The sequence below is a fragment of the Rhipicephalus microplus genome, chromosome 3, assembly GCF_043290135.1.
Source record: "Rhipicephalus microplus isolate Deutch F79 chromosome 3, USDA_Rmic, whole genome shotgun sequence".
In the NCBI taxonomy this organism is placed as follows: Eukaryota; Metazoa; Arthropoda; class Arachnida; order Ixodida; family Ixodidae; genus Rhipicephalus; species Rhipicephalus microplus.
In genome coordinates this window covers 53,747,541-53,757,394 of record NC_134702.1, presented here as the reverse complement: position 1 = coordinate 53,757,394, position 9,854 = coordinate 53,747,541, and the positions used below count along the sequence as shown (strand labels likewise).

Sequence of the window (9,854 nt, the reverse complement as noted above, 5' to 3'; positions counted from 1 at the left end):
CTTGTCATAAAGTGCGCGGAGTAGCGTTAATATATGAAATAAAGTTGCGTGACAGAAGCGCAAAATCGGGCCAGGCGTACGTGACACTATATGAATTTCACAACGAGTGTGCAGTTAAAAGTCTTGCCCATTAACAAAGTGTGCAGCAGAGTGAATGCGCGTAATGCCGTACAGTCACGTATCGGTACTTCGCTAATTTGCAATTTATTAATTACGGTGTAGTGAGCACTTCAAAACTGCGTTTGCGGTAGGCATTGCAGGATGGTGTAAAAACGACGAAAAGTTCGTTTACTCGCGAGCCGGTTGAGGTGTCCACGCAGAAGCGAATGAGAAGGTGAGGCCAACGGGGCTCGATTGCGTTGTTGCGTTCTGCTCTTGAAGTCGATGCTCGAGAGTCATCCTTGTGTGTGGAGGGGAGCATTCATTCTTGCCTGGCTCCCGCTGGACCGGTTCTGTGCACGTGCAGGCGAAAGAAGTTTTCGGCCGAACCGTACTGCACGACTCAACCTATGTAAAAAAAAAAGCCTTGTCGCACGCGTTATGAATGCGCTTATATAATGCGCTGGTTTGCTACTTGGTTGATCGTTAAAGCATGCACGGTAGCATGTACCGGTGAAGGGACAACACAGGACTAGGAATAAATACACAAGCTCTGAGTTTCAACTGACGTCTAAGCTGCAACGAATTCGCTTAACCCTGTACTGCCGAGTGTCGGGAATTCGCGACATACAAAAAAAAAAATTGCCCGCAGCTTCCCTCGGGGGAACACTGAGGAGGATGCGGAGCATATAATTGGTTAACGGGGTGTTAAAGTGCGACTTACTTGGGTCGATGGCTAAATTGGTTAACGTGGTTGTGAAATGGGGTGTTAAATTGCGACTTACTTGGGTCGATGGCTAAATTGGTTAACGTGGTTGTAGGAGGGGGTGTTAAATGAGTGAACACATACACACGTATGCGAAAGGGCGGCACTGGTCGAAGGGACGTCCATCATTGTGTTTGTGGATTCGTTGGAATTCATTTCACCGCGACCTTGGACGTCGACGCGCCGTACAAACCAACCGACGAGCGGCAACTGAGCGAGCGAGCGCCGACCTTGAGTATATATACAGCTCGACGGCGCATGCACTGTCAGCTGTTGAATGTTCTCGAAGCGCGACGCCACATGCGCGTCCACTGGAGAATCAGGAGAATTGTAGATGTCGAACGCGGTGTGTAGAGGAGGAAGGGTGCACAGATGGTGGAGGAGTGAAGCGCGCGCGGTGTGTAGAGGAGGAACGGATGCACAGATGGTGGAAGAGTGGGCGACGGCGCGACGGCGCATGCGCGCGCGTCAGCTGTCGAATGTTCGAGAAGCGGTGCGGACGGCGCGGACGGCGCACTACAAGGCGCGAGTATAAGATGCTTCCGCATCTAAAAAAAAAAACTTTCGAGCTAGCAAGTCACCCGCATTTAATGCCGGCTGTCAAGTACTCACGGGGAACGTAGCTTTAGAAATAAAAAAAAATCTAGCGCCGTCTTGTCTAAGGTATTTTATGCTATAGAACCAATTGTGCGAAGCGCGTGCAACTGCTCTCTTTTCGTTCTTTCTCGCCAGAGTGACGCAAGTTTCATTCAGTCAAGTTGTTTATTTGGTGTTGCGCACCCAAGGTGGCACACATGTTTAGGTAGTTCTGTGGTACGTTTTTTTTTGTTGTTGTTGTTGCAAGGTTCTCGCTTCTGTGTCATATGTAGAATTCACGACATAAATAAAAGTATGATTGAAAGTTGCATATAAAGTAATCTAACTGCGGAGTCATTTAAATGTGGCCATTTAAAGCTGGAAAATGCAAACATTTCAGTTTTTCTTTTTTTCCGACAGTTTCATATTCAGGCATTTAAGGGTTAAGTACGCATATTTCGACGCACACTTTTTTGTTACGCATGCATGACGCGAACAATGTTTGATATTCATTTCGTTTTGCTATTCGATAGAGTCGTCGCCCCCCCCCCCCGCCTTGGTGGTCTATTGACTAAGGTGCTCGGCTGCTGACCCGCCGGTCGCGGGATCGAATCCCGGTCGCGGCGGCTGCATTTCCGATGGAGGCGAAAATGCTGTAGGCGCGTGTGCTCAGAATTTGCAGAGTCCTTCACTATGGCGTCTCTCATATTCATGTGGTAGTTTTGGGACGTTAAACTTCACGTATCAATCAATCAATTCGATAGAGTTTCGTTTGCATGCGTGCGTTGTTTGCTGATGTATTGAAGGTGTACGGAGGTGATCCTCTCGTCGACGGGATCGGATCGGCGCTGCTCCACCAAGTCCGGCGGTGAGAAAAAAAAAAAAGAAAACCGCGTGCGTGTGTGTGGCATGCGTTGCGGGCGCGTGTGCGCACGTCGTGCGTGCGCTTTCCACTACCGCCACCACACCGTACAACACACCTTCGCGAGCGCGATTACGGGTTGCCGGGTCGAGTCGGTATGCACGCGAAAGAAGCTATAATAAGCACGCCGCATCAACGGCGTCGTGTGCGTGGGCGCATTCGTGCGTCGGAGAGTGCGCCGCCGACCGTGCGGTCACGCACCGGCCTTTTTAATGGCCCCCGCCGGTTCGGGGCTGGCAGCGTGTCCGCAGGGTGCTAAAGCGGCGAGGCCGGGGGCAGGGCAGCGAGTCACGCTTGATGGATGAACGGTTCGTTGGGTTTAGCGTGCTCCCCCACCTCTGGGCTTTGGCGCGAGCGAGTTCGAAGCGTCTCTGAAAACGGTTATTAGCGGCCGACGCGAAAGGAAAGTGGACATTGCATGCGGGCTGGGAGGGCGGCCGTAGTACGTGCGTGTCGGAGGGGCGGCTGTTTTGGCGGCTTCGGCCGGGCGATTAAGTCTTCCCACCCCCCGCCGTCGTCTCTCCCACCACCGCACCGCTGAGTTCGCCGCAGACGGTGCGGCAAAGGCCCAGCGTGCGTGTGTCTGTGTGATGATAACCGCACGTCGAACGAAGCACGATGCTTCCGCCCCCCTCTCTGCGTCGATGCCGAGTGGGCGTGTTGCTGAGGTTGCCCCATTCTGGTCCGCTGCCCCGCGTTATTATGCTGAGAATAGTTGCCGAGACGTGCGAACACTCGTGTTTTCTTTTGCTGCCACCTGGGGTGGGCTCTTTCTTTTTTTCGTGTGTTTACTTTGGCCATCTCCCGTTTTGACAGCCGCCACAAAAAGAAAAAAAAAAGGGGGGGGGGGCGGAGAATGAAGCAGAAAGCGTATACGTGAAACTAGCGTGTTTGTATGTTTTGGCGCACAGCGCAAAGACGTTGCCGTAATCGTAGCGTGTTGCTTCAAGCGATGGTGTACGCTACACGCCAATAGCTAGTTTGATGATTGATATGTGGGGTTTAACGTACCAAAGCCACCATAATGATTATGAGAGGCGCTGTAGTGAAGGGCTCCGGAAATTTCGACTATCTGGGTTTTTCTAACGTGCACCCAAATCTGAGCACACTGACCTACAGCATTTTCGCCTCCATCGAAAATGCGGTCGGGATTCGATCCCGTGACGTGCGGGTCAGCAGCCGAATACCTTAGCCACTACACCACCGCGGCAGGGCACACGACAATCTAGTTCACTACGAAATCGTGGAGCAACAAAAGTTTTAGCGACTGTCGCTGCCATTTAAATTGTGCCTGATCACAGCGCGTAGGACTTCGGACCTCAAAAGTCATTACACAGAAGCCGCATACGATGCCAAAATAACTTTGTTGAAACCGATAATTCTTTATTGACATATATTCGTAACATTTTATCAATAGCGAGACTGTTTTTCATTTACTTCGTTATATCCGATAGTTCGTCATATTCGTGTTCCTTATACCGAACTTCAAGCTTTCGCTCTCTTCAGTTTTCGCATCATAGCGCGGAAGGGCACTTGTTAGACGGCTATCGTTGACTTCTATCCGTTTCTTTGCCATATGTCCAAGCATCGCGAAATCTTTAGTCGTTGCTGTCTGAAGAGTTCAGTAAGTTGTCAAGATAGGAAAATCTGTGCGCGCTGATGCTCCACTATGCGTGCCTCTCCCGTGTAGTTTCATCGGTGGCAACGCTGTAACCCGCGGCCTTATCGTCAATCGCGTTTCCCTTAAGCGCCTTTTTAATATTCGCCTTCCGAGAGCAGCGCGCTGGGCCAAGGTTATAGTTGCTCACGGCGTCGTTGAGCGTACAAATTACAGTACAGTGGCGCGCTTCTGCGTATGCATATATACTCCGCACCTTAATCTACCGACCATGTCGATAGATTAGCATTACCGACGAGGAAGTCGCGTACGAATGGATGGAACCTTTGGCGAACCTGCGTGTACTCTTTTTTTTTTTTTTTTTTGTAGTCGGGAGTGAAGGAGGAAAGAAAAAAAAACACAGGGTCAGGCCTCTAGCGAAGCGTCCCTAATCACTTTCGGCGGAGAAAAGGGGCAGGCGCCGCCAACATGTAATCTTGCACCTCGCTGACCTACGTGTGCCGGCCGAATGCGATGACGCTGCGCATAGCGCAAGTTTTTGCGTGAGGGAGTGGGCTCCGCGGTCTCATTTTACGCGGAGGGCAAAGAAGAAGCCCAAGGACCAGCCGTTGCCACTGCCGTGTATTACGTGCATGCAGTGTTCTTGGGTGCCGCCGCAAATTACCAGCGGCGGCGAAAGATGCGAGGCCGGCCATTCGTGGCGCACCTCACCGTGTTACGAGGCTGCCGCCACCCCTTCAGGTCCTCCGGAGGCGTCGTCCGGCGAGTTCCTTGTTCCGGCTCGCGAAGGTTCTTTAGTGATTACGCGTGATCCCAAGCGCGTAATCGCTGGCCTACGCGATGGCCTCCCTCTTTAACGTCGCTCCACGTATACACGCCGACTCTTCCATTGTAGCCTTACGCGCGTACGTTGCAGCAGCTACAGTGTCTTAACACGAGGTCATAACGAGTCTCGCGTGACGTAGGCGCTCTTAGCGAATGTATCTGCCTCCTAACGTGGTAACCGCATTGTTTGCGCCCGTCCGTGTCGTTGACGCTAAGCACGAGCAAGCGTTGTCGCTCGTTTCGGCGTCCAGCCCAGCTGGGGGCTGCTGCCCTCGTCTCCGGATCCGGCCGCCGGTGTGAATGGGCGTTAAGTGGTCTCCGCAATTACGGTTTAGCGCCGCTCGGGCTACCTAATATCCCGTGTTGGGAAGCCTGCAGTCATTTATTTGCTTGGGCCGCTTGCGCAACATTGGTTCGGAACACAGCGTGCGTGGTCGCAGTTGAGAGAACGTAAGGGGGGATGGGAACGGCTCACGCACGTTACGGAACGTATATACAATTGCATAGAAGCGTTTAGCCCATTATTTTCTTCGTGTCAGAACACTGCGGGAAAGCTGCGAATCTCACTTCCCCCATTCTCTTAGCCATTCGCTCTTCTGATTATTCTCTCGTTCCCTCCTTTACTTCTCGAGGGGGGGGGGGGTGATATACTGATATGCTGCACCTTTTCAATTTTCATTTTTGGAGAATCTTTTGGTTGCTGAGTGGTGTCGAAAGGAAGATATCAGCCAAAAGTTGGTAATAGCTCCCTGGCTGGAAGAATCCTTTGAGTATACTGGAAACGCGTTGCGATTTCAAGTGCAGAAGCAGCGTGGTTCCCTGCCTTCCTTTCTTTTCCTACTATCGCGTCGCCGACCCTGACGGTGCCGTTCTTTGCGTGCAGGGCCCCCACAGGCGCCGAGCCTCTGCCAGGCGGCGGCCAGCCCGGCGTCCAGTGCGGCGACGACGACCACTACTCCCGCCGGCGCGGCGGCACCTGCCGTGACCACTGCCAGCTGCACGCCGACGACCGCCACCACGACCAACGCTGCAGCCGCGCCGCCCAGCGCCCGCTCTAGTCCCCCTCTGGCACGGCGAGCACCGCCGTCGCCTGTGGCAGCAGCGTTGCTGCACAATGGGCCATCGTGGCAGCAGCAGCCGGCCTCACCACAGCAGCAGCCCATCCAGCAGCCCGCCACTGCCGCCGCGGCGCCCGTGACGCCAGCCGTGACGAGTGCACCGTCGCCCGTGGTCAGCGCCCCGACCACGACCAGTAGCAGCGTCACGTCTTGCGCGCCATCCCTGGTGGGGCTCATCTCGAGCAGCACGACCACGACAACCACCACCACCACTACCACCGCCGCAGCTTCCAGCTGTAGCGTGAACGTAAGCGCCGTCATCCAGCAGCGACCCCGATTGGCGCCGAGCAGCCCGGCGCCCTGCCGGTTACCGTCGGCCCAGCCATCGCCCCCGCCGGCGCCCAGCCTGGTGTCCGAGCTCCTGTCGCAGCCGCCCTACCTGCCCCCTGAAGCGCTCAATGGAAATCACTCGTCCTCGAGCGCTGGCGGCGTCAGCGCCTCGCTAGTGGCGCCGCGCGAGCACCACCTCTTCGGCAACAGCCGGACGCCGACGACGCCCGCCACGACGCCACCCGTTGGCGCGACGGCGCACGCCGCCACGGCGGCGGCGGCCTCGGTGGGCGGCGGGGCAGCGCCGCCTCCCCTGCGCAACGGCAGCGCGTTCGCCGGCCACGGCTCGTCGCCGTCGCCGCTACTGGCGAGCCACCTGGTCCACAACCCGGGCACCGCCGGCAGCCGCGAAGGCAGCAGCGGCAGCGTGTCCAAGCCCGTGACGCCCGCAGCCGCCGCGCCCGCACCCGGACCTCTGTTTCCCTTCTCGCTCGTGCAGCCGCCGCCACATAGCCGCGGCTCGCCGCACAGCAGCCGCGGTTCGCCGCAGAGTTCGTTCCTGGCCGCGCTGCCCACGCCGCCGCCGGCCACGGCTGCCCGGCCGGGACTAGCGGTAACGCCAACGCGTGCCCCGACGCCCACGTCGAGCTTGGGAAGCTCGCATTCCAACAGCAGCCTGTCCAGCCTCAGCCAGCTAAGTCAATCGCTGCAAGGCAAGGAGAGTGGAGGCAGCAGCAGTAGTAGCAGTGGCAGTGGCCGAGGAGGTTCGCGGAACAACACGCCCTGCTCCCTGGCACCGCCGCTGGGCTCTGTGCCAGAAAGGTCAAGCCTCCCGCCCGGCGTCTACTCAGGTGCCTCTTCCAACAGCCTCACCAGCCTGGTCTTCTCCAAGCCCTGGGCTGGGTGAGCATTGTTCAGTTTCTTTTTAGGTGGTCCTTTGGTTTCGACCCATGTGGTTCCGTTGCACGTCATGTGGTGTCATAGAAACACTCTTGCTACAAGCGTCTTGTCTGCCTCAGGCTAAATGTTTGTTTGTCCTGGTGGCTTATTAAAGTGTGACTGCAAGATTCTGAACTGCAATGCTGCTTAGCATTTTGGCAAGATTATAAGATCATCAAAAGGTAAGTTCTTAAATTACTCATGTATTTTTTAAAATTTGGTATTACATGGCATTTCTATGCAATTTCAAATGCGTTGTGTTAGAATGCTTTACTTAGTTTTTTATTTGAAATTACATGGCTCGCAAGTCAAGCGACAGAGCAAGGTTGGTTGACTAGTGAACTCTGCTAATGAGCTTTATATTGAAATACTATGGGTCACGTCTTCTAGTAGTGGTATTGTGGCAAAGCTTTAATTTAGCAGTGCCTGTGGATAGCACCTGTTTATAATTATACACCTAAAAAATTTCTGACGGAATGCCATCAATGTTTCCTGCATTCCCAACATTCCCTGCGTTTTACTATCGACAGTGCTCACTGTCAACGGGATCATCCACGCATTGCACTACAGATTTCGAATGTGTATCTCTCCACACAGTTTCATTGAAGATGTCTTCCCTGCTCCGAGACAGAAGAGCACATGGCATAGTGGGTGCTTGGTTTCTATGCCCGATTGCAGGTCTGGTCCTGGCTCTTACCCTGGTGTGTCAGTGAGCAGCAACGGCCCTCCGTCAATGGGGACGCCACCTGTGGCGACACACCGGCCAACGCCCCCGCTGCCAGTGAGCAGCAGTGGGCCCTCTCCCTCCTCCTCTGCGGCAGCAGCCTCCTCAGCGGCTGCAGCGGCAGCAGCAGCGGCAGGCCTGGGGTTTCCTCCTCACCCAGGAATGTTTGCTACCCCTATCGCACCCCCAGGGGCACCCAGCCTTGCGTCCACTGCACTGGGCTTACCCGCGGGGCCCACTGCCTTTGTTCCAGAAGCATCTCTGCTGCCAAGTAAGCCACCCTGCTTGTTATAGGGCCTTGCCAAGCAGTGATATAGAGTCTTCATAATTATTATTTGGTTTGGATACGCACGAAGGTGGAGAGGAAATAGGCATTGAACAGGCTGACAACTGCCACCTAGGGGCGCCCCGGCTGCATGCTTCTTTGGGAAGAGGGAACGTGAGGGAAAGAAAGAGGTGTGAAAATTACGTGTGGTAACAGAGATGGGGACAAAAATAAGAAGTAACATGAAAAAGTGTCTATAACTTCGAGACCACGTAGGTTTTGCTTACAAAGATTAGCAGGGCTCCACGTGCCTGGTTTCACAGAGCAGTGAATCCTCTCAAAATCAGGCAATAAAGTGTCATGCACTTAAGTCGATAAGTCGGTATTGCTTCATGAGCATTGCGCACTTCATATTGAATGCGATATGCTCTAAAAATAAGGGGCTCATGTGCCTCTCAAGATCCTCATGTTGTACGTAATGGACTGCCCACACAACCTTAACAAAGTAATTGTTTGCGCCCTCACACAGAGCCAACACTTAGGTTATATATACTCCAATGGCAAAAAAAAAAAAAAAGACTACTTGTGTGACACCAACCTGAACTTCTCATATTGTCTTGGATATATTTGACCATTTATTATATTGGACTGTGTTCAGAAATTCGAAAACGGAGGGTGGGTGCTGGAGATGATTCCACAAGTGTATTTGCTTTTTGCAAGCCTGCGGCTGATTTCCTTAGCAATTGTGTATCCATGCCTGGTACCCTCTGCTCCAATCCAAAGGGACAACAGTGGAAAGGGGTTGGGGCGGAAGCACAATTAGAGGTTGCCGTTGTGAACTGGGTGAGTCGGAAGGAAAAAGGCTACCTTAGCTGCATTGAGGATTTTATACATTGGCACGTAGAAAGAAACACTACAAAATTAGGTAAATAACCTTTTTTTTCCCTTTTTTTTCTGTCTGAGTAGCTTGCTCAGCTGCTGAAAGATTTCACTAGAATGTGAATACAAGGGTTCCATTACCATAGGAATAATTTTCTGACAGTTTTGACAAAAAGTGTCCATGAATTGCTGTTGTCCTGGTGGAGGAATGCGCAGGAAAAGAGAACGAATTAAAATATAGAGACAGCAGAATCAAAACTTCGCGGCAGGACTTTCACAAGGCACTTCTTCCGGCCGAGCCCATCTGGTTTACCAATTTACTGCTTGTTATTTCATGCATCGGTTATTACTTACGGTGATCTTTTTTTTTAATACGGCACTCTATATTCAGGCGACTGGTCATGCTGTGTCCCCCCCTGTTGTTTCTATAAGCTGTAACCTTGACTTGATAGGCCAGCGTAAGAGGCCTGGCCTAGTGCTCTCACAATGTTCTCTAACTGCTGCCGCCTGGCTCTCTGCTCAACGCAGACCAAGACCTGTTGCGACGAGAACTGGACACACGGTTCTTGGCGTCTCAAGACCGGTCGATAGCGATACCGCCACCACCCTACATGCGCACCGAACTTCACCATCACCCAACGCAGCCTGCCCAGCAGCAGCATCATCCTTTGCACCCAGCACACAGCCCATTCCTGCCCCCTGCTCTCGCAGGGTCCCTAGTGCCGCAGCCATCACCTCACCTGGTCAGTTCGCAACAATAATGAAGTACCCTCTGTAGGTACAAACTAACGGGTATACGCTGCAGACATTAGGTAGAAGCCGAGAAGAAGAAATGGGCATGGGCAGCCCGTAG

General features: G+C 53.4%; 1 protein-coding gene across 1 annotated transcript in view; it reads left to right on the top strand.

Annotated features, from left to right (window-relative positions):
* Nucleotides 1–9,854, top strand: part of LOC119174389 (uncharacterized) — a 47,771-nt gene that overhangs the window by 20,892 nt on the left and 17,025 nt on the right. The window contains exons 3-5 of the mRNA XM_075887848.1: nucleotides 5,690–7,097; nucleotides 7,812–8,128; nucleotides 9,530–9,744. Of these exons, the coding sequence (XP_075743963.1) occupies nucleotides 5,690–7,097; nucleotides 7,812–8,128; nucleotides 9,530–9,744 (1,940 nt within the window). The remainder of the gene's footprint in view (nucleotides 1–5,689; nucleotides 7,098–7,811; nucleotides 8,129–9,529; nucleotides 9,745–9,854) is intronic.